We start from the raw sequence: 26,114 nt of genomic DNA on the forward strand, positions 1-26,114 counted from the left end.
TACAACAGATGTTGTTTTTACGGGATGTGGTACCTATTAGCTGGCTTGTTTGCGTTGTTTGCACGTAATGCCTGGAGTGTTGAGCGACCGGGGTCTTCAGGTGACAAAATGATGGTGGCATTAGCACCTGTTGGGTCTTCAATGTGACCGATGTCAATCGTGGAGTTTGGATCAAAGATGCTGGAGGTGTGTGGCTGTCCCTCAGGAGTGAATTGCAGTGGAAACATGCCCTCCTGTCTCAGGACATCCTGAAGGTCGGGTGGGTGATGGGACAGCACAGGACCATCTCCATCTAGTTTTGCAGGAGAAACCGACAGCTTCCTCCTGATGGGTTTTTTAAGAACACCTTCAGCTTCTGCCACCTGATGATGAGGACCACAGTCTGAAATAGACAGAAAGCAAAAAAAAAAAAAATACTCAACCAAATGGGCAGAATTCTTTTAGTTTTGATAAATAATCAATGTGGTTGATCGATTCTAAATCAAAGCCAGAACGTCAACACCATTGTCATCAGAAATGTTTAAAACTAATTTAAACAAGACGTATATATAGATGCACAAACAGAATGACTGACCGATGGATAGAAACAGATGGATAGACAGATATACAATTGGATACACACATAATTCAATGAACGCGTAGACTGATAGTCAGAATAGAAGGATAGACAGACATGCATTCAGTTGTATAAACGGACAAATCTACCACTGGTTGGACAGACATATGGACAGTGATGAAGTTAGACGAGATATACATTTGGATAGATGGATGGACAGACAGACAAATGTATACAGTTGCATGTGTGGATAGACAGACTGATAAAACAGCAGATGGATTGAGAGAGATGAGATAGAAGGATAGACAGATAAAAGTGGATGGGTAGATTTATTGACTGGCATGTATATGCATGTATACAGACGGGCTGAATTACAAGTTGATGATAGATATTTAAACAATTATACTGAATATACAAACATAGTGATGGGTGATTGATGGATAGACCAGATAGACAATATACAGTCTATAATTATTGAATAGATGAATTGACAGAAAGATAAACAGACAAGATTGGATGGAGAGCTGAATATTTGTAGACTATTTAGATGGAAGACAGAGAGATAGATAAATGGAGATGGATGGATAAGCAGAAAGACAGAGAATATAAAAAAGTGCATACATTTGGAGAGGCAGACAGGAAATGAGCTGTTTCGTAACACAAATTAAACACTAAATACAAACAAAAGTTAAAAATTTTACCAGTGTGTGTGTGTGTGTGTGCTGACCACTTTATTAGGTACACCTTACTAGTACCAGGTTGGACCCACTTTTGCCTTCAGAACTGCCTTAATCCTTCGTGGTATTCACCTTATTCTCAGTGTATAAGCGAGCGCAGCCATTTTAATCATTTTGGCTCGAGACTTTCTGTCTCATTCACTGACATTCATTTTAAGATGTTAAAACGGCTTGTTACGCTGCTTGAAGTTGCAAACCGATATTTTCTTATCATGTTATCCTACTTTGTGTGTATAGTCATGCTAATACTTGTTTGTAGAGGAAGTAGTTTGATCGTTTTCTGCTGTTCATTATTCCTAGTCCTTTCTCTTATAGGCAACTGAATCGGGAGTTATAGAACAATTGCAAAAACGAGTGCAGTTCCGCATTGAAGAGTAAGGTCAATAGGTTTAACAAGGTACTGGAAAAAATTCCTTAGAGATTTTGGTTCATATTGACATGTCAGCATCACGCAGTTGCAGCAGATTTGTTGGCTGCACATCCATGATGTGAATCTCCCGTTTCACAACATACCAAAGGTGCTTTATTGGATTGAGGATCTGGTGACTGTGCAGGCCATTTGAGTACAGTGAACTCATTGTCATGTTCATGAGACCAGTCTGAGATGATTCATGCTTTATGACATGGTGTCATCCTGTTAGAAGTAGCCATTAGAAGACTGGTTCACTGTGGTCAAAGCGACAGACATGGTCTGCAACAATACTCTGGTAGACATGGCACTGACATGATGCTCAATTGGTACTAATGGGTCCAAAGTATGCCAAGAAAGTATTCCCCACACCATTACACCACCACCACCAGCCTTAACTGTTAATACAAGGCAGCATGGATCCATGCTTTCATGTTGTTGACGATAAATACTGACCTACTATGCGAATGTAGCAGCAGAAATTGAGACTCAGACCAGGCAACGTTTTTTCAATCTTCTATTGTCCAATTTTGGTGAGCCTGTGTGAATTGTTGCCTCAGTTTCCTGTTTTTAGCTGACAGGAGTGGCACCTGGTGTGGTCTTCTGCTGTAACTCTTCCAAGGTTTGACATGTTGTGTGTACAGAGATGCTCTTCTATATACACCAACAACAATGCCACACTTCAAGTTGCTTAAATCACCTTTCTTCCCCATTCTGATGCTCGATTTCAACTGCTGCAGATTGTCTTGACCATGTCTACATGCCTAAATGCATTGAGTTGTTGCCATGTGATTGGAGTAGAGCTGCACGATTCTGGCTAAAATGAGAATCGCGATTTTTTTGCCTAAAATAAAGATCACGATTTTGACAAGATTCTGTAGATGGTTAAAAAAAAAAAAAAAAAAAGGTTAATATGAGTGGGCTATTATTATTGTTATTCTCAAACATGTGGTAAAATAGGCTTTGTGTATCTGTACTGTTGGTTAAATTTTGTTTAGACTTGGAATGTTGAACTTGAACAGACTTAAGATTTGTCCTGGTCATTAATGCTGATGATAGTTCTGATGTTGAATTATTATGTTTGAGACATATGCTTACAGTCTGTCATTTTCTGCTTAAAATCTGTCACTGACGTGATTTTGTGAACACAAAAGACTGGGCAGGTATTTCTATATTTCGGCGGGTTTTGGATACTTTTTGAGCTGGAATCTGTCAGCTATGTCTTGCTGTGTTCGCTTTCGGATTCGTTTTCACTGCTAAGAGCGTTTCCCAAACGATCACTCTGCCACAAACTGAATGTTATTTACAACTTAATTACCTGTTATTCGCAGCTTATGCAGGTTCTGTTCACTAAAGTAGATTCTGTGATCACTGTGATCAGCTCATGTCACGTGTGATTTTGCGGTTGCAAATAAATTACATAAAGACAGAAATGACATTTTTGGGGTATGTGACTCTTTCACCATCATTTGGAAGGGTCACCGTTGCTGAACAACGTATGTAAAACAATGTGAAGACTTGTGAGCCACTTTTGCTTCTCTGCTAAACTTGAAAATATGATTGACAGAATCGTAGAAATGCTGGATTAAGATCGTCTAGGGGAAAGAATCGAGATCGTGATCTTTTTACAATTAATTGTGCAGCTCTATATTGGAGGTTTAGAAATTTGCGTTAACAAGTAGCTGGACATGTGTACCTTATAAAGTGACCAGCGAGTGTATATTTTACCAGATTCCAGTATACATTGATTTTACAGAATACTGTATATATACAGTAACAAATTCATAAAATAAAAGGGACAAGTGATTAAACGAAGCTTTCTCAACACAAGTAACTGCTATGTAATATTATTACTCAGTGTTGTTGTCATCATCTGATTTGTGAGGCAGATTCCTGGACACGTATAGCTCACAAGCAACGCTTGAAGTTTACATCGCTGATGCAAACACACAAACATTATTTACTCATACAACAGTGAGCAATTCATCCACGCTTGTCTCGTGAGCACACCAAGAGCGACATGTCGTTAAAGAGCAGGTTCGAGACAGACAGTACGTGTGTATGTGTGTGCTGGTAGGTGTATGTGGGTGGGGAAGGCAAGGGAGGCTCCAGGAAGCTGTTGGAGGGGTCTGACGTTGGATATTGAGTGGCGGAGTATGCCGGAGCACGTCGCAGTCTGGCCGCGCACTGACTCACACCATGCAGAAAAGCGAGGGAGAGAGAGAGAGAGACACTGCGGCTGCATCTTAAGCGTTCTTGACCAATGGCGATGCTTCAGAGATCCTGCTGGTTAAACTGTTGACACTCGGCCATCTCTCCTTCGCTCTGAGTCAGTGCTGATTCTCAGAAATCTGGACTGCATGGGAGAGGACCTGACATCCTGTTAATGACTAACTATACTCACTTATTTAGCAAAAGAAAAGTTTGAAACTCTCATTCCAATGTGCATTGCTTCGACGGCCTCCCGAAGCACCAAATGCTTAACTTCATTTGAGAGGTGCGGGGTGATCAGGTGACAAAACGGGATGAAGAAAATAAAAAAACACATGCACACAGAAACAGTGGATGGGCGGCAGACAGTGATGTATGGCCCAGAGCGGAGGCAGAGGAATAGGTGCGATCAGTAATTGGTGGCAGAGTGCTCTGGGTGGCGTATTTTTGGCTGGTGGGATTAAAACATGCATGAGGCGCTATTTCTGGAGGAAGCCACTGCGGATTAGGGTCGCCTGGCTCTCGCTCTCTCATTGCTTGCTCTCTTTTTATTGCAGAATCGTCCTCGCCCAATCCAGGAGCGCTTCATACTATATGTAATAGCTCGCCCCCCCTCCCCGCACCGAGCCATGGTTTTATGAATGAAATTCGGAAGGGCAGAGGGTCGGCGCCGCTGAAAGAGGCTAGACGTAGATGGAGAGGTGAGGAAGAGAGACAGACAATGGAGATGGAAAGATTGATTGATTGATTATAAAACGAGGAGAGCGTAGACAAAAACATGAAAAGGCGATGAGAGGAAGAAAGGAAGGCGTGTGGAAAGAAACAGAGCGCAGACTTAAGTCGGAGAGGCAGGAGCGACACGTGACCCCTCCTGCTTCTGTCCTCTATTCCATCACTATTTTCCACCCTTTCACGCACTCGCTCCCTCTCTCCAGCGAGCACTTGAGCACGAGTGCAGAGATGGTATCGTCATGAAGCGCGTCGATGGTGGGGGTGGGGCGGAGGTTCATTCATAACCCTCTCTTTCAATCTCTGGATCCCTTTCAGCTCCTGCAGACAGGGCTGCATCTCTATTGTCTTTAAAACAGGGGACGCAGGGCAGGACTAACCGAGTGCAGCTCTTATTTCCTACTCAATGAACGCTAACAAAACTTGAAAATAATCTGCAAACCTTGAAAATAATGAAAATATGGAAAAGAAATAAACAAAAAAGTGGCAAATTAATTTTGATGTGAATCTAAAATGGTGCATCACATTTAGGAAGCAGGCAGAAATGAACAGGGACAGTTTGAATTCAAACGTGTTCATAAGAAATAAATGCTTCATTTGGTGCTTGTAATAAAAAAATGTATATTTACTAACTGGCTAACAGAAACCTTGTAGAACCAGTGACTAGTTCGTCCTCAGAAATGCTCAGGGAACAGTCTGGGAACTTGTAAATACGATTTCCCCCACCCCAGTGGACTCATTAAACCTGCACACCATTTTTTTTTTTGCAAGAAACATGCAGAGCATTTAACATTTTGTTTGAGGCAGCAAACAAAATCATTCATCGTTTTCAAAAGAGCTCCACTTCCTTTTACTAAAATCCACTTTTATACTGTCCTGACCTGGTCAAGTCCCATATGGTGTTTGAAATGAATCATTCAAATGTAAACAACCATTGGACGTGGGGTGAAAAAGAAAAAAGTAAACAACAGAAAAACCTCAATCTCCTTGTCAAAACTGACGAATTATAGACAAGCGAAAATTTGTTTCTAATAAAGACGATGTTCAACAATGCAAAATATTCGCAATGCTATCGATGCAGAGGTTTACGATATGTCGTCCAAATGTAATTCCTAACAATATCCGTCTGTTTTCCCCCACTCCCCTCTTTTTCTTCTTTGCAGGTTTCTGTATTTTCCTGAAATGTGTGTATTTCCCACAGCGTGTCTCAATCAAATGAGGAACACCTGTTCTGCAGCAAATATCATTACTCTCCATTTACTGAGCAATAACTCACCACTGCTTCAATTTCCCAAAGCTTTCCCTCTTCCTTTTCCCCTTTCTCCCACCACCCCTCATCCAGCAAATGCTTGTTTTTGTATTTCATTCAGTCAGTATGGAGAATGTCAAACAAGTCTCTTTGTTTTAAAGCTGAAATAAACCGATTCATATGGCAGTAAAACTGTCAATTTCATTTTTTTATTTTTAATGAACTGACATGATTTGAGATAGTGAAGCTATTACTATTTAATTTTGTTGCTTACAAGGAGAATGACAAATGACTGACATTAAAAGAAAGACCATTGTAAACAATGCTGCATTTTAAAAGAGAGCCTTTACAGTTGTGCAACACACACACATGGGCTGTCAGTGTGAGCAATGTGACAGAGTCGGGCAGCTGGATTGATGACTTAAGCAGAGTTTGTTGAAGCCGACCATGGGGAGACAGAGATGAGTTACCTTTTGATGAGTGTGTTGGTCTGAGCCGCTGTGAGGTTCGTCGTGTCTGTTTCTCGGAGCCTGAGTGAGAAGAAACGCACTGTTATTCAACTGCACTGGTCCTTCTTGTTCAGTCCGCCATATACATCACACAACTACTAAATGCATCTTAAATCAAGACGCATACATCTGTCAACGTTCAGACAAGGCAGATCACATTACACTGACATGGAGAATGGTAAATCACGAGGCAGACATAAAATGAGATCACTATGAGGTGGCTGTGCCATAGAAATGAGACGGCTCAGGAAGTTTACTGACATTATCTTCTGGAATATTTTCTCAGCTGTAGATATTCAGAAAAAAAGGAAAGAGGAGACAAATAGATCTCCTGCTAATCACACAGAGGTACTTGTTTTGTAATAAATACACTGAAATAAACATATCTTACTTAAATTGATGACAAATAAATGTATAAAGGTGGTTATTATTCATACGGATCCATCCATCCATCCATCCATCCATCCATCCATCCATCCATCCATCCATCCATCCATCTATCTATCTATCTATCTATCTATCTATCTATCTATCTATCTATCCATCTATCTATCTATCTATCTATCTTTAAAGTTAGAATTATTAGCCCCGTTTGATTTTTTTTTCTTTTTCAAATATTTCCCAAATGATGTTTAACAGAGTAAGGAAATTTTCACAGTATGTCTGATAATATTTTTTCTTCTGGAGAATGTCTTTTTTGTTTTCATTTTGAGTAGAAAAAAAACAGTTTTATTATTTTTTTTATTCCATTTTAAGCTCAAAATTATTAGCCCCTTTAAGCAATATATTTTTTTTCTGATAGTCTACAGAACAAACCATCGTTTAAATGTCACTTTAAGCTGTATAGAAGTGTCTTGAAAAATATCTAGTCAAATATTATTTACTGTCATCATGGCAAAGATAAAAAAAAATCAGTTATTAGAAATGATTTATTGAAACTATTATGTTTAGAAATGTGTTGAAAAAAATCTTTTTTGTTAAACAGAAAATAGGGAAAAAATAAATACGGGGGAGAATAATTTAGGGAGGCTAATAATTCTGACGGTAACTGTATATATAAAGCATCTCAATTAATTATTATTTTGTTTATTTTATTATTGCAATAACAACAAAAGAGTCACAGTATATACAAAAAACAGAGTGTGTACAAATAAAATGTTTTTAATAGTTAGAGAATTCTGAACTTAATATAAGTTTTATGACATAAAATATAGTATTTCTGACTGATTTGAGTTCTGAATTAATACAGTATCTTCGTGGCCTGAATTGATGGTGTGTGTGTGTGTGTGTGTGTGTATATATATATATATATATATATATATATATATATATATATATATATATATAAATATAAATATGTGTGTGTGTTTTGTAATAAATAAATAATAATAAAAAATTATAATATTTAATTACATTTTTATTATTATTTAGTAAAATTATTAATGTATAAAGATTGTTTATATATGCTTATATATATATATATATATATATATATATATATATATATATATATATATATATATATATAATTTTCTGTCTATGTTATGACAACAAAAGAGTCACAGTATATACAAAAAACACAGTGTGTACAAATAAAATGTTTTTAATAATTTGAGAATTCTGAACTTAATATAAGTTTTATGACATAAAATATAGTATTTCTGACTGATTTGAGTTCTGAATTAATACAGTATCTTCGTGGCCTGAATTGATGGTGTGTGTATATATTTTATATATATATATATATATATATATATATATATATATATATATATATATATATATATATATATATATATATATATATATATATATATATAATACGTGTGTGTTTTGTAATAAATAAATAATAATAAAAAATTATAATATTTAATTACATTTTTTATTATTATTTAGTAAAATTATTAATGTACGAATATTGTTTATATATGCTTTATATATATATATATATATATATATATATATATATATATATATATATATATATATAAAAATTTCTGTCTATGTTTTGTAATAAATAATAAAATAAATAATAATAAAACAATGATACAAAAATAAACATATAGCAAAAGAATGTTTATGGTGATGCTTATCTACTAAAATGGTCAAATAAATGCAACACTAATTTGTTAAACTTAAAAGTATGTGTATCAACAAAATGTTTTAGATTTTCTTGTTTTTTTACATATCCACATTTTTTTGTCAGTAAAATGGTTTCAAATGTTTTTGAACAAAATATACAGTGTAAATACTGTAAAACAACTTGTAATAGTATTAACATTTAAAATGACAATTTTTTAATGTTTTATAATGTCATTTATTATTTTCATGGCAGAGTTTATCCGGCAACAGTTCCAGTCTTTAGTGTCATATATGATTCTTCATAAACCATTTTAATAAATTGATCTGAAGCTCAAGAAATGATCCTCATTCTGCTTTTGATGCTTTTCTGGACACCATGACTTTCACAATTCCCTGACCAAAAAAAAAAAAGCAAATGATATTTTCAAACAAAAAAATGACTGTAATATTCCTTATAATACTATTAAAATATCCCTTAATATCAATTTAATGCATTCTTGCTGTATAAATCTGATTATGTCACTAATCTCAGTTGTAGGTCATCATACTCCATTTAGTTTGCATCAGAATTCAGCATTTCAAGTAAGACGATGCCACAGAAAAAGCCAATTTTACTCATTAGAAAGTTTGTTTGGGGAGTGAAGATTTGACTCACTGCATGGCGTGCTCTGGTGAGAAACAAGGTGCGAAAAGGACAGGATTGGCCGCAGATGAGTGCTTCCTATGCCACTATCATCACGCTTGTCCTCTGCCTTCTCTTGGTCTGCCCAAACCACAGCCCTCTCCCTGTGCACCAGACGCTCCAGCTCCTCCCACTCGCTGCCGTCGCCATCAGCGCTCATGGCCTTCAACGCCAGGTGCTGTCGGCGGCAGGTGGACAGCAGGGCGTTCACCAACCTGACAGGACAGGTGGGACAGCAAGCACAGCGGGATTGTTGAATGACACAGATGAACACATTTACATTGCAAATTTTTCAATGAATCTGAACCACACTAAGAACTTTCTACATAGAGCGTCAGGCTATTCCCGCAAACGCATATAAATCGAGGGTGACTAAGCTGGAAATCAAGGAAGCCAGTGTAAAAGCGGTACGGGTGTTGACTCATACTTGTGTGTGTGAGTGTTTTCCTGGTCTTGAACGCTGATGAGGTGGCTCATGTGCTCCATGTGTTGCTGAAGGTCGCTGATCTGCAGCTGTAGCTGATGGCACTGCAGTTCTTTTTTCAGCTCCTGTACAAAGAAACAACACAAAGATGAACAAACAAACAAATAATGCAACAATCACTGCAGCAACATCAGATTGTTGACCTTTGAGATTCTCTCTCTATATAAATGTGTTTATTTTTGACCAAACAGCAATAACAGGGCAACGCTTTACCCTATGCATTCCTTCTTACTATAGTAAGTACATGAAATAAGTAACATATGCAAAATTATTAATTGCATAATTATTTAGTTAATTTTACTCAGTATTTACATGTAAAGTTACCAGGGTTTCTACAGTTTTCATCAAGTTAAATTAAAATTTTTTAAGACCAATATGAATATATTTTTAGACTCACACAAGGCTGATTACGGCCCAGTTAAAACATAAAAAAAAACTGTAAAAATAAATATAAGGAAGACCATTAAACCTCATGCTTATAAATAGAAATAGAGTTGGTAAATAATTAAGAATTAATACACTTTTAAAAAACCTTTATTAAGACGAAATGTTTGTGATTGGTTATCTTTACATAGACATAGGAGAATTAAAACCTGTTTAAAATTATGTTAGACCTACAACACACTATTTCAGTGAATTTAAGACTTTTTAAGACCTATTCCAATTTTGATTTGGAAACTTTAGACATTTTAAGACCCCGCGGATACCCTGGTTACACTGTAACTAAAGGACTGCAAATTAATGTGTAACCAGTAACGATAAAAAATTAATGTGGCAATAATGTCTACTTCACATAAATAAAAGAATTAAATTTCATTAATTGCATCGTACCAAAATAAGAGTACACAATGTAATAAATATCTGAATACATTCTGATCAAAACATTTTAATGTTGTTTTTAATTTTAACTTTTCTTTTGAGAAATAATTAGAGAAATAAATTGTTAAAACAAACTCATTTGAATATTTGTGACCTATTTTCATCGAATGTGCTGATCTTTGCAAATATGGTTTTACAATTAATTAACATTTTATTATCGGAATTTTAAATTTGATTAGCATTCAGAATTATGTGAACAAAGCATTTTGACTTTAATAAAGTATCATTTTCTTGCTACCGTTTAAACCACTTTAAACCTAGTAAGGTTTTAAATGCAAGGCTTTAAGGCAGAGGTGTCCAAACTCCAATTAGACACACCTAATCTAGCTAATCAAGCTCTTTCTAGGTATACTAGAAACGTCCAGGCAGGTGTGTTGAAGGAAGTTGGAACTAAACTATGCAGGACACCGGCTCTCCAGGAGTTTAGACACCCCTGCTTTAAGTCCATTAAAAAATCATATAATAAATAATTATGCTGGCAACACAATATGTGAACATGTTTTTATACCACAAATTGAAAAATCTAAATTAAAAAATTTGTACAAATCTCCTTTACATTTTTATTTATTTTACAAAGAAAATACTTCTAATCATGTAAAATCTAAAATTAAGACTTTGAAAACAGAACTTCAAGTCTTATTAGTTAAATTGATTAAATAAATTGATTTAAAAAATCCAAACAAACATCATTTAAGAAACTCAGAAATCACAGAACATTCATTCTTAAGGCACGTTAACATATAAAGATGTGATTTTAATATGGCGATATCAAAGTTCCATGAACAGTTCCTCTTTGTCATCCAGCTATTTCAGAACTCTAACAAGAGGTGATTCAGGGAGGCACGTTTCCCATATCCTTTGACAAGTGTGTGCTCTCAATTGGAATCAGGCGTGGTTCAGTTGGCCAGTCCGGGACCGATTGGAAGAAGTGTGCCAGAGCGCAGTTCACTTGGGTGCAAATCGCACCTGAGCCCGAAAATGAAGATGAGACGTGACTTTTAAGTAACTGTTTCAAATGGATTTATTTATCATTTTTACTGTTCAATGAACACAAAATGTCATAGACTATTAAAGACGCAAACCCCTCACTGCACGACAGCTGCACCTTTAGCAAACCTCCTAATTGCTGTAGCATGAGGACTTTATGATTGTTTATGAGCATTAAAAGTGGCCGATCTGTTCAGCGAAATATTTGACCGCGTCACTTCATCTCAAACAACTAAACGATATAAAAAAATCTCCACTGTGCTGAGCGAGAGCGCTTTTTAAACTGAACAGCGCATCATCGATGACGTAAGCGTGCTCAGGCCCGAATGCAATGTGAGTGCGGGCCGTTGAGGGAGACGGGAGGGGGGGACAACCGTGCTTCTTCCCGTTTCAAGGCAACTGTACATAGTGTGAGTACGCCCTCAGTCATAACAAGGGCCAAACAGAATCTGCGGACATTTTTTGCTATTTCTGCTAAGAATTTGGGAATTATTTTGGGAGTATTATAACTAAAAATTTAATATATGAAATAAAAAAACTTTAACTTTTATGTTCACAATGTAAATTCATCTAGATCCACTTAAACAAAGTAAGTCTATCATAGAATATATCTACTAAAAGACTAAAATATTACTTTACAAACTGTATTGTAAAAAAATCAATTGAACACTTTCATATAAGTCAATAATATCACTGATATTAACCTTTAAAATCTGAATAAATATATATTTACACAAGTAAATAGACTCAATGATTGGCTTAAAATCTGTGGAAATCTGCGGATTTCTGTGTAGGCCTAGTCATAACCAATGCTAAAACAGCTGCCATTAAAAATATTTTCAATATATGGAGCTTTCTGGATTCTTAGAAGCTATGGAAATTAAAAATCTAAAACAGGAAATACATTAGGAGCACTGTTATGGTTTACATCCCTCAAAATGGTTTTTATGTTCTTATTATAAGCATCAATTTACTTTGAATCTTACTCAACTAAAACCAACTTAATTCTGCATGTCAATTAAATGCATCTTGATTTAAGGATAAAATATATATTTGATGAAGGAGAAATATAATTATTATTTGCACAAAGACTAAAATGAAGACTTCTGCTCTGATTTAAGACCTACTTAAAGCCATACAACAGCTTATTATCTGTAACTTGGCCTGCTTTTTTGCCTAAAATGAAAATAAATTTAGTGAGCTGGCCAAAAATCTTGCATTAAAATTCTTACAGAGCTGCTTTATTTTTACGCTGTCGATGCAAATCAAATTCCGAGCATGAATCGAGAAACACGCACATCTATGAGACGACAAATTTGAATACAACGTCTCGTGGCATTCTGGGTGAAGAGAACGACGAGATTAAACCATCTCATCTTTGCGCTATAATGAGTAAGGCAACAAAGGCAACACTACAAAAATGATGAAACGGCTTAGATGTTGTTTTTAGTCAAGCGCCTTGTTTTCTTTCTGTCTCACTGAAAATGCACCTTCTGAGGAGTCTTCTACCCCCTCTGACGCAAGAAAACGCAAAACAGCAGAGCACAGAACATTTGATGGGCGGATGCGTCACTACTCCGTTCTACTTCCAGGAAAAGCAAAAAAAAAAAAAAAAAAACACAGGAAAGCAAAAAAAAAAAAAAAAAAAAGCGAGAAAAAGAGGTGTGGATTTAGGTAAGCAGCTGTAGGGAGTGATGAAGGAAAAGCATTGATTTTTCTTTTATTAAGACATCCTCCAGTGGGGAAACAGAGAGAGGAGCTAAAAGAGACACAGACATGGTCGCAGTGTCTGCAAAGAGGCCACAAATGAGGGCAAAAACAAACATTATACAATATATCCTAAGATCAAATGGTGATTTTGTGCCCGTTTTTAAACACTACAGGTTAAAAGATCAAAGTATGCTCTGCTCACAAAGGCTCCATTAATTTGATCAAAAATAAACAATAGTATTATGAAAAATTATTTTCTATTTTATTATGTCATTTATACCTGAAATTCTTTAAAACCCTTCAAAAATAACTGTAATATGAAGATTTGTTGCTTATAAATTGTTCAAAACAGTTCTGCTGATTCATATTTACGTGAAAATTATTAAAACATATCCATTTAAACACTCTTATTTGGCAAGGAATCAAATTAAAGCGAAAGTAAAAAAATGTATTATGTGATAAATGACTAAATATTTTCGTAACACTTTAATTTGATGGTTCATTTGAGCATTAGTAGGCTGTCTGCTTGATACCTGTTGATACTGCTCCTTTAACAGACATTTAACTGACTATAAGAAGCTTTGCAAGTACATGTCAACTTACACTAACCCCAACCTAAGTCTACTTATAATCTAATGAGAATTGGTTGGCATGTAGATGCAATGTAACCTAAATTCAACAAACAGACCAGCAAAATAAAGTGACCAAAATTTCTTTCAAATAGGTGCCGTCATTTTGTAGTTTCTGTTTATCAAAGAATCCTTAAAAGTAGACTGTATGATGGTTTTCACAAAAATGTAAAGCAAAATAATATATTTTCACTATTTATGATAAATGATTGAGCACCAACAATAGCTGATCATAGTACAGATGCTAATCAGCTGCTAGACTGATGTCTGAAGGATCATGCGACTCAATGAAGACTAGTAATCAGGGATGCACCGAAATGGTTTTTGGGCCAATATCGATAACTCTTAAAATTTAGAGGCCGATAACAGATTTATTAGCCGATGAATAAAAAGACTTCAAAATGTTATATTTATTTACAGCGAACAACTGATTTTATTCAAAAATACTTCATTAAAGTTTGATCCGATCTTATGAACTGAATAGCCTACTCCGTTTCAAAAGGTGACTATATAGACCTCACCATTTCAGATAAATCAGCATCCCAAAAATATTTTTTTCGCAAAGCTAATTAACATGCAACTTGACTGTTGCATGAAAATAATAGTTTAAAAAACAAAATGGGATTTAATTGAACAAGTAACGCAAGCAATGCGTTGATAATAAAAAATAATCATACTAAATTACAAACAAGCCAACGAGTTGTTTAGCACGTGTGAATCGGTGCTATTATTTTTACACATTTAATATTTTATTATTTAAACCAAAATAAACAATGAAACTCTATTAAACATATCTACAATGATAAGCAATATGGTTACTTGAATTGTTAGCACACAGCAATAATAGTACAAAAAAAAAAAAAAAAAAAGGACAGACTTTGAATGAATAAACAATGTCAGGAAAGTTCTGTTATAGTGCATAGTTTAAGTCTGAACAAGTTCGACCTACGCATGCACGAGGATGGCAGTTCTGTACAGTTAAGTAATCTATTGGCTTAAATATATGACAATTCGGCCGATTAAAATAACATTAAAAATAGTATTTATCGGCCGATATTGATATGGCTGCCGATATCTTGTGCATCTCTACTAGTAAGGATGCTGAAAGCTTTGCTTTGTAGCCCATGAATACATTACATAAAAAATAATAAATAAATTAAATATTTCAGTGTCTTGTATGTTGGTCAAATTAACGCAGCTCTGGGTAGCAGAAAAGACTTCTTTCAAAAACACAAAATTCTCAATAATCACAAAATATTGACTGGAAGCGTAGTCAATTGATAAATGTTGACTACCTAAAAGCGAATTAATTATAATAATTTATTAAATATCTATTAAACTGATAATATATATATATATATATATATATATATATATATATATATATATATTTATTAAACTAGTAATCTTCTAAACCAATTACAATATTGATTTTTAATACAAAAAATTGTAATATGAAGGTTTGTTGTTTACCAAATGATGCAAACAGTATAATAGATTAATATTTACAAGGAAATTATAATCCATGACCTTTCAAAAATGTCCATTTAAACACTCTCATTTAGCAAGAAATCAAATCAAAGTGAAAGCATAATGCCACAAATGACAACTTTTTATTACAAATAAATGCTCTTATTTTGTAGTTTCTGTTTATCAAAGAATCCTGAAAAATAGACTGTATAGCGGTTTCTACAAAAATATGAAGCATAAAAAATATATTTTCACTGTTGATGACAAATGACTGAGCACCAACAATAACTGATCATAATACAGCTATTAATCAGCAATTCAGACTGATGTCTGGAGGATCATGTGACACAATGAAGACTAGTAATGATGCAGAAAGTTTTGCTTTGAAGCCCATGAACAAATTACATAAAATAAATAAATAAAATAAATATTTCACAGTGTCTTTGTTTTTTTGTTTTTGTACTTCTTTCAGAAACAAACATTTAAATGATAACAAAATACTGACTGGAAGCGTAGTCTGTTGATGAATGTTGACTTTCTAAAAGCGGACCAATTATAATAATCCATTAAATATCTATTAAACTGATAAAATTATATTTATAAAATTAACAATCTAAAATAATTACATTCATTTTTACTAAAATAAATAATTGTATATATAAAGTTTTGTTGTACACAAATGTTGCAAAAAGTTGTAAATATTTAATAGGTTATGTAAATATTCATGGTATTAGGATGCATTACCTTTCAAAAAATATTCATTTAAACACTTTTATTTGTCAAGGAATCAAATCAAAGTGAAAGTGATGACATTTACGTAATATGCCAACTTACTAAATATATATTTTTTAAAAGTGCCATAATTTAATAGTTTCTGTTTATCAAAGAATCCTGAAAAATAGACTGTATCGCGGTTTCCACAAAAATACGAAGGAGCAAATATATTTAACCATTGAGAATAAATAATTGAACACTAACAATAACTGATCATAGTTCAGCTGCTTATCAGCAATTTGGACTGATGACTGAAGGATCATGTGACAATGAAAACTAGTAATGATTCTGAAAGTTTTGCTTTGAAGCCCATGAATAAATACATTTTTTCCCCTCAATATTTCAGTGTCTTATGTTTTTGTTCAAATAAATGCAGCCCTGGCAAGTAGAAAAATCTCAATTATCACAAAATATTATCTGTTGATGATTGTTTACCTCCTAAAAGCGGACTGATTATAATAATTTTTTAAATATCTATTAAATAAAAAATAATATTTATTAAAAAATAATTTTCTAAAATAATGATAATCTTCAATTTTGGATTGCTGTTGGGTGTTTGATGTGCTCAAACAAGTGTTTCGGACGAGCATGTCTGCCTCAGACGTTACAATGCCCTAGAGCCTCCCTGCTCGCATAGAAAACATGAAAACATTCAATAATGGCATTTCCAAATGGATAACAGGCCAAGGCTGTCCACTCAGGTGCTGAAATGAGTGCTCAAATAAAGAAATATCACAGTGAACTGAAGGACAAAAAAACAAAATATCTGTTGCAGGGGTAGGCGGTATGACAAATGCTTATATCACCATATACTCTACAGCTATTCTTACTTCAAATCTTTTAGATATTACATAAACGTAAAGTATTTTTTAAGAGTCTAGTGACTTCAATTTAAATAGGACAATAGGCAGGAAAATTAAAGACCTATGTAAATCCAAGTAAAGAGCATTTAATGAATTATTTGAAGGGAAAATCAATGATCTCTAAACGTAAATATAGGAAACAATGCGTTATATTAGCATCAATCCAACATTTGAAAAAGGAATAAATTATTAGTAAGATAATAATATTTAATGTACACCTATGTTTATATTCAAACAATAGAATATAGAAAAAAAGGGTTACTTTATCAGCATTTTTGCCATGTTTTCCAGTATTAATATCTAAAACTTCTAAAATCAAAATGCATTTAATTGGGATGCAAAATGACATGCAATAAAGAACATTTTCAGATAAATTGATCAAATTAAATTGGGTTTCTGTTTAAAACAATGACAATGGACCAAGGAAAAAGTAACCACAAGTACAGAAATTATTTAATAACGTTATTTCTTCATTTTGATTTCCAGTAAATGTATTTTGAATCAAAGATTATAAATTCATAATAGAAATAAAAAAATAAGAAAGATTCAATTTTATTGCAGAGCTTGACGCAATAAATTCCATGATTTTATGTATTTAATGCTTTTTTTCTTGATTTAAAATAATTGTAATTTGTTACATTGTAAAAAGGAAAATTAAGGCCTTATCTAAATTTGAAAATCAATTTTAAGAACCAGAAGGTTATTAATAAATATCTCAGCAAAATCAGCTTCATATTACAGAACATAAACATTACATCTACCATTACAGCCAATAAAGCATGTTGGAAGCACATTTCTGAAGCTTTGGCTGCTGATTTTCTTGATTGCCCGATTGATCGAGTGGTCTAAACTGGTATATCTGTTTCAACAAGTGTATATTAACTGCTCACACAGCCTTAATTTGAGGCAAAAGTGACCTAGCACTGACCTCTGGAGTGTGTCCGTCATGTCCAAGCAGCTTCATTTCATTCTCAATGCGGTGAAGCCATCCCTCGTTCTCCTGGAAGCACTTTTCACTCTCCATTAAGCGTTGTTGCAAGTGCTCCTGGTGAGACTTTAGGGAGGCCAGTTTGCGCTCATACTTACAGGTGGCCTAAAACAAGCAACACAAAAATAAATAAATAAAACAGGGTTTGCACACATACTGAACCGTGAGTTTGTGACTTTTCCAGTTATGCAAGATTAGTGAAGAAAGATATTATTATGTATTACATTTTACATGTTTAATTTTATAGACGGTATTGTCTAGCTAAATTGAAAGATTACTTATTAAAAAAAACTAACAACTAAACTAAAAACTAACAAACAAACATTTCCATGACTAAAACAAAAAAAAGACTACTTTTATCTTTCTTATATATACACACACCTACACAATTTTACATATATTCAAATGTTATATAAAATTTTTTGTATAGTTTGTAATACATACTAAAGTATTAATATAATTTTTAAGTATCTGTTCAAATGCTTTCATCTAATGTGTCCAGTTACATTATTTTCTTTAACATTAACCAAGATGAATAAATACTGTAACAACAGCACTAGTTAAAGTATTAAAGGGATAGTTCACCCACAACTGAATATTGCGTCATTAATTACTACATGATCCAAATCTTTCTTTATTCTTCTGAACTCAAGAGAAGATATTTTACTACTTCAGTAGTTTTTGTTATTCTTACTATGGAAGTCATAATTACAGTTTTGCAGCTTTCTTCAAAAATATATATTCTTTACAGTACATTCACACAGGGCATCAGTGCCTGACAAAGGGCGTGTCTGAAGCTTTGTGCTGACGCGATCGTCATAGAGCTGGGGTATTTGCATACTGCATTTCATTGCATGTGTATTGACAATAAAGTTGAATCTAATCTAATCTAATCTAATCTAATCTAATCTAATCTAAAGGCATCTGATGGCCTTGAAAATTTGAGAATTTCTTAACTTCTGCAGTGAGCAGACCTTCAATTCAGCAACGCTTGATGTCACCATTCAAAGTGAATGGGAATTGTTGACTATAATGTGAATTGGATGTTAATGTTCAACTGAATCTTTTAATTATTTATTTATTTTGATAAAAGTTTGTAAATTGTGAGTAAATTTTCATTTTAAGGTTAAATTTGTCCTTTAACTTGTATTATCTGATATTGCAAATTGTGACCATTTCCACTTAATCCACATATAACTTTGAACAAAAGCGTTTTAGATATTCTCCTCCAATATCTTTAATCAACTGTGTATGAGTGTTTTTACCCTTTCAGCCTTGTTGTCAGGGAAGAAGATAAGACTCTGCTGGTGCCATGACTCCCTGTGCCTCATAGTCAACCTGCTTTCATTCAGCTGCTTCTCAATGTCCAAATGCTCTTTACGGAGCTTCAGACGATCTGAAAACACACTGCGCAGGGACTCCGACATCCTGCACAGACACAAAAGCAGACTCGCTATCTTGATTGCCTACCACTTGATTACAACGCACACCACTCTCACTTTCCCTCTGAAATAGTTCCCTTGTAATTAATGTACATGCAAAAATGCATTTCTCCCATCATCAGTGTGGATTAAATTATAACATGAACATCTTGAACTGTAGAAGGGGAGTTCTTAGGGGGCCAGGGTCAAACACTAAATAAAATCAGTCATCTAATGCTGGTTATTAAAGAATATAATGTTGATTCAAATAGTTACAAACAAGTACACAGTAATTCATTTGCAATGGAAGATCAGTCTCTGAAAAATTAAGCAAGACACAACCAAAACTTAATCCAGTTCCAAAAGTTGGGTTAGTTCACCAAATTACTCACGCTTGTGTTTTCTCAAACCCCTGAGAGACCAAAATTAGATACTTTGAATGAAATTCAAGAGCTCTCTGACCCTCCTTAGACAGCAAGAGTTGCGAGTCATTAAAAGTCCAAAAAAGTACCAATAATATCCTCAAAAGTCCACAAGTCATCAATGGCTCAGTCGTAATGTTGTGAAGCTACAGGAATTATTTTGTGTGCAAAAAAACCCCCATTAGAAATAATGACTTTGCTCAACATTTTCTTCTCTTCAGTGTCAGTTCAGGGCGTGAGTTCATGTGCACTGGTGTATACTTCGAATGCCTGTGTGCAATTTCCTCTGTTTGAAACAAAATGTGGGCACAGACAAATGATATGTTCATGACACGCATATAGAGCACAGCACTTGTGTGAAAGTGTGCCCTGAACTGACAATAAAGAGTGGGCAAAAATGCATTTCAGTGGCTTCATAAAAAGTGGTATTTGTACCTGTTTTGGATTTAAAAAAGCCCAGGGAGGCTCAGAGAGCTCTCATATTATTCAAAATATCTGTTTTCTGAAGATGAATGTAGGGTTCTTTCCAGATGCACTTTCAAACTTTTGTGTGGCAAATTGCATATTTACATACTCACATTATATTAGGTGCTATTTGTTATAGTACAAGTCCAACAATGATTTACTGTCATTTACCCTCTTAAATGTCATGTACTCACGTGTCAGCTTTTTAAAATTGATTTTAATTTTATGCATTGTTCACTTATGATAATGAAAATGTTAATCTCCATGCGTTCTGTCTTCAATCACTGATTAAAGAGCGGAGATGAAAAAAAGGTTATAATAAAATACAGGAAGATCATGCTACAGACAGACTTTAGAAACTTCATTTTACACAAAAGTAAAAATATTAAATTTATTTAAAGAGCTAATTACTTTCTATTAAAAGGTTGCATGAAATTAAATTACATTTTTTAGATGTCAGTTTCAGTCTGTTAGTTTTAAAGATGTTAATTAGCTAGTGAAACAGTGACAACATTCACATTTACAAGATAGAAACCTAATATAAACATCCTAAGCTTGCAATTTGTCACTTCTGTCTAAATGGATCAAGTGTTTTTTTTTTTTTTGACGCCACCGCATACTTCAGTTTCTCATCAAATCTTCTGACCAATCAAATGTTTTCTTGTATCTGACATGCCCACCCCCTTCTCTCATTGGCTTTTCATTTAACGTGCTTGAGCTCAACCAATCTTATTAGCAGAATTGTGAGAAAAAAAAAACGCTATTGGCTTTTTAAAGGGGCGGAGCTATTATATACCCCGCCCTCTCCATGTTTTGGTTAAGATCATGTCAAACATCCAATAAAAATGCATATTTTAAAAGCACTTCACTGGACCTTTTAGTAAAATAAATAATTATTGACAGCAACAATTACATTTTCAAGCAGTTTATCTAAATTCTAAACATGTACAAACCTTCAAACACTACATTAAAAGTATTCCCAGCACCTGTACAAACCCTGTTAATGAAGGTCTCAGGGGTTTGGAATGCCATGAGGGCAAGCATTAAATAGCATCACTTTTTTTTTGGGTGAACTCTATCTCATTATTAAAAAAAAAAAAAACTGGACACTGGACCCTATGATTTTCATGGATATATTAAACATTTACAAATGTTAAATAAAATAATTCTTAATTTAATTTGTTAATAGGTCTCATGAAAATAGTTAAATTAAAAGTTTCATGATTATGTTGTTCCATAACTGGACATTCCGTTTGATTCTTAAAATCTAACCAATATTAAAAGAGTCCTGAACAAAAGTGGTTCAGAGGACCCAAGCAATGCACCCTATAATTATATTCATTCATTTAAATATTTTCCTTTGGCTTAGACCCTTATTTATTAATGGTCACCACAGTGGAATGAACCGCCAACTATTCCAGCACGTTTTACACAACGGATGCCCTTCCAGCTGCAACCCAGTACTGGGAAACACCCATATACTTGCATTCACACACTACGGCAAATTTAGTTCATCCAATTCACCTATTGTGCATGTCTTTGGACTGTGGGGGAAACCAGAGCACCATGAGGAAACCCACGTGAACAAGGGGAGAGCTTGCAAACTCCACACAGAAATGCTAACTGTCCCAACCGGGACTCAAACCAGCAACCTTGCTGTGACAGTGCTAACCACTAAGCCATCATGCCTTCTCATAATTAAAAATTATTATAATTTCTGAAAAGTTTATGACATTGAACAACAGTAAGTCACAGGGAAAAAAAACATCCAAAGGTTGCCTATGAAAGCCTCAGTTTCTCTTCTATTGAATATAGGAAAGTGCTAAAGGCCATCGTGCTCTCATTCAAACACATTCTCCGCTGAGAGCCTTCAATACTCCAACACTGCCTTTTGCAACATGGCACCTCAATGAATGCTTTGAGATATCACCTGAACTGTGTGGGGGAGGCATAAGTTTTGATTTAGAAAAAAAAAAAGTCCATTGAGAGAGAGTGCAGAGGCTGTATTTGGGGCCATAATGTTGGTGCAGCGCTGACACTGCCAGACTCCTGCATTATTAATGTGGGCTGGAGCTCGCCGAGCACCTTCTTTCCCTCCCTCCCTTTCTCACTCACTCGGCAAGTTGTGAATTCTGATGCCGGTGAATGAAACGCGTAAGAGTGAGACTCATTCAGCTTTTTTCCCCTCCTCCTTCCCCTCTCTATACCTCCCACCCTTGCTGTTTTCCCTGTTTCTCTCCTCCTCCCTCCGTCTGTCCTTCCTTTTCTCCCTCCCATCTACGGATGCTGCGGTGGTTTTTGCTGACGATAACCACAAAAAAAAAAAAAAGAAAAGGAGAACTGAATCAAGAGGGGTGGGGATGCGGGACGTGTCGCAAAACTGTGATACATTCCCTTGTCTAAACAAGCAACAAAGCAGAAAAACAAAAGAGGGATGGAGGGGGGGGGGATAAACAAACAAACGTGAAAAATTAAAGAAACAGAGGAAAAACAACAAAGCACAAGTCTCCAATCTCCACTGGGCCTGATGAAAAATGCAGAGGTAAGGAGACCTCCACCTGCGATGGTGTCTGGCTTTGTCCTGTGTACTCTTACTCATGAATAATTGAGGCGTATTCAAAGTTTCAAAGGACAGCGTTAAAGAGCTGCACATCACACATGGCATAAAATAAACAACATCTAAACAAACAAAAACACAGGTCTCAAGGAGCGTGCCCATGTCTGCAAATAGAGTTTGCAGCGTCGCATGGGTGCACGCTTATGGAGCGAACATAAGCGTCCTTGTACACACGTGCACAAACGCAGTGCTTACTTCTCAAATTCAGCTCTTTTCTGGATGGAGATTGGATTCAGGGCAGGAGCCTCTGCCTTCCGCTCTTCATACTCTTTGAGTTTCTGTTTCAGCATGACAATCTGAAAGCACACACAAACACAAACATATATACATACATGCTCTCATTAAACAAGTTAGTTTTATGTGGATGAGAGCCATCTTAACTAACTGAAGAAGCAAACCAGATTTACAAAAGAAAATTGTTCTACATTAAGACCAGATTACAAAATGCAGGGAAGATAAAATTGGTTACTTCCAAATACTTTTGATTTCAGTAATTAAAAAGCTTATGAAATTAATTGAAATAATAAAACTTGCACAACTGTTGAAATGTATTACTATTATTTATACAAGTTAATGACATTTTTTCTTATTTTATTGCTCAATTTAATTTTATTGCTGCTAAAATTGAGAGAGATAGAGATTTGAGTTTGTCAGCTTCTCTGGCTATGTCATGGGGAAAAAAACAGATCAAGTTTCTGCTAAAATTGAAAAAAACAAAAAAAAAAAAACGTTTTAATAAGTGTATTACTTTGTAAAAGTACAAGCTACTGTCCAATAATAGTCTGATATTTCTGTCATAATTTATTCAATATAAATCAAACTTTTTTTCACTGGAGAGAAGTTGACACATTTATGCTCTCGTATAATGAAACATATTTTTGCGATTAATATTTACACACTAGTATATATCCTGATTCATAAAGATCAAGAGTAACCAAACTTTTCATATGAGGGCCTAAAAACTAAACTTGATTGAGGGTGGTGGGGGCTAAAGTTAAATAAACTAAACTATTACATTAAAGCTGCCATGGTAGTTTCCTAATTTATACATATTTAAAAAAAAAAAATAAATACTTTAATCGTATTATTAATTATATATATTTTTTTACAATTTATAATGAGCTTCTTTCAATAAAAATTATTCATTGAATACACCTGATTTGCTCTGCGAGGATCCTAAATAAAAAAAAAAAAATCTGATTCATGCACAACATTTAAGATTTTTCCTTCCATTTGCTTTTTTGTTTCTCAACAATCAAACAAACAAACAAAAGGTTACAATAAAATTAGAAATGACGAGCTCTGTTGAAGGCCCCAACCTTCTCATCATTCTCCCTCTCTTCTCAAAATGGGATGATGGGCCAAATCAAAAGTTACATGGGCCAAATTTGGCCCGCAGGCCCAAGTTCAGGGTCTCTCTGATATAGATGTACAGCAAATCTTACATTCATCCAAAATGTAAGAAATGTAATAATTATCAAACAATATTGAGCAAATAGCATTTGTATGACTAGATTTAAGGGTTGCACGACATTGGGAAAAAAATACATTGCGATTTTCAAAGTAATTGTACAGCAGTAATTGTAGTAATTATTGTGAACAATTTATTTATATTTGCGCTAATATAAAATTTTATTTGACCTTGTAATAAACAAAAAGGTTACGTTAAAATTGGAAATGACAAGCTCTGATGAAGGCATTGGCCCCAACCTTCTCATCATTTTCCCTCACTTCTCAAGATGGGATGTTGGGCCCACTTTGGCACAGGCCCTAGTTTGGGCCTCTCTGGTAAAGATGTACAGCAATTCTTACATTCATCCAAAATGTAAGAAATTTATTTAAGATTTACAAACAACAGAGAGTAAACTGCATTTTTAAGACTAGATCCTAGGGCTGCAGAATATTGGGGAAAAAACTGACATTGCAATATTTTATTTTCCTGCAATAGATATTGCGATATTGTGCATATCAGCCCGAGTTAGAAACATTATAATTCATAATGCCTGAATGCTTGAACTTGCTAAAAATGCTAACATGGGCCTTAAGAAACCATGCAAATGCTAAAGTTGTTGGTAACATTGTGAAGTCACTGCAAAATGTAAGCATAAATTACTGAGGCTACAGGTCAACTATAACCCTGACCCTACAGTGCAAAGCCTACGCTGTGACTACTGCGAATGCACACATTGCAATATCGATGCTGAAACTATATATTGGGCAGCCCTCTTAGAATCTGAGATCCCATCCACATTTCCTAATCATTGAAATCATAAGGCCCGTAGAATGAGATTATTTAAGTTTTATTGTTTTTACCTCAGCTTTCTGCTTTTCACAGATGATGGCATACTGTCCTATGTGACTGTCCAAGCTCATCACATTACTCCTCAGCTGAAAAACAGAATAAGAAATACAATCCAGGTTCTTTATTTGTGGTAAACTCATGGATGAGTGTGCATGTGTGTGTGGGACTTACAGTGGATTTGATCTCCTTGGCGCGGTTGGCATATTTGAGAGTGTTGTGTGTATCTTCATATGAAAGTGAGGATGGACTGACATTTGCAATCATTACAGTTCGGCAGTTTCCACCCAGAGAGTCTTTGAGAAGTCGCGTCAGCTTGCTATCTCTGTAAGGAATGTGCGTCTTCTTACACTGAGAAAATAAAAACAACAACAAACTAAAGCCAAGAACATCAGTAAAAGATGTCAACAACATATAAGACACAATGACTCAAACCCAAAATGCATAGAGTCTTCAAAAACTAGGCTGAGATGACACAATTAGGCTTAAAATTTCATTTTAGGCCATTTCTGAGATGAGTTCACAATGGATCCTTGTCTATGGCTCACCCTACTATGTTACTGACCAATCTGAGGCAAGCTTTTTTCTTATTTTTTTCAGTTGGTCTACAGAGAATCTGTGTCTAGATAAACATTTTTAAAAGCATTTTGAAGGAAATTAATTACTATTCATGTCACATTTATTGGTTAATCATCTGAAATTCTGATATTCACTCACCGGCCACTTTATTAGCTACAACTTCTGAAAGAAATGTTTGTGCAAATTTTGAATCCTCCAATCACATGGCAGCAACTCAACACATTTAGGCATGTAGACATGGTCAAGACAATCTGCTGCAGTTCTGAGCCTTAGAATGGGGAAGAAAGGTGATTTAAATGACTTTGAAAGTGGCATGGTTGTTAGTGTCAGACAGGCTGGTCTGAGCATTTCAGAAACTGCTGA

At 34.8% G+C, this 26,114-nt stretch overlaps 1 protein-coding gene and 1 long non-coding RNA gene across 7 annotated transcripts in view; one reads left to right on the forward strand and one right to left on the reverse strand.

Moving 5' to 3' along the window:
* Positions 1-6,083, forward strand: part of LOC103911387 (uncharacterized) — a 53,307-nt gene extending 47,224 nt beyond the window's left edge. For all 4 annotated transcript variants that reach the window (XR_015495781.1, XR_015495780.1, XR_015495783.1 and 1 more), the window contains one exon: positions 5,806-6,083. This is a non-coding gene — a long non-coding RNA (uncharacterized LOC103911387). The remainder of the gene's footprint in view (positions 1-5,805) is intronic.
* The window catches only part of kif18a (kinesin family member 18A), a 45,374-nt gene that overhangs the window by 1,271 nt on the left and 17,989 nt on the right, over positions 1-26,114 (reverse strand). For 2 of the 3 annotated variants that reach the window (XM_087258958.1, NM_200239.1), the window contains 9 exon segments: positions 25,347-25,523; positions 25,187-25,261; positions 23,069-23,169; positions 19,214-19,376; positions 17,889-18,053; positions 9,592-9,713; positions 9,138-9,379; positions 6,362-6,421; positions 34-382 (listed from right to left, as the gene is read on the reverse strand). In XM_087258958.1, coding sequence (XP_087115084.1) covers positions 34-382; positions 6,362-6,421; positions 9,138-9,379; positions 9,592-9,713; positions 17,889-18,053; positions 19,214-19,376; positions 23,069-23,169; positions 25,187-25,261; positions 25,347-25,523 — 1,454 coding nt within the window. 3 annotated transcript variants of the gene reach the window in all.

The sequence above is a fragment of the Danio rerio genome, chromosome 7, assembly GCF_052040795.2.
Source record: "Danio rerio strain M-AB ecotype USA chromosome 7, GRCz13ab, whole genome shotgun sequence".
Lineage (NCBI taxonomy): Eukaryota > Metazoa > Chordata > Actinopteri > Cypriniformes > Danionidae > Danio > Danio rerio.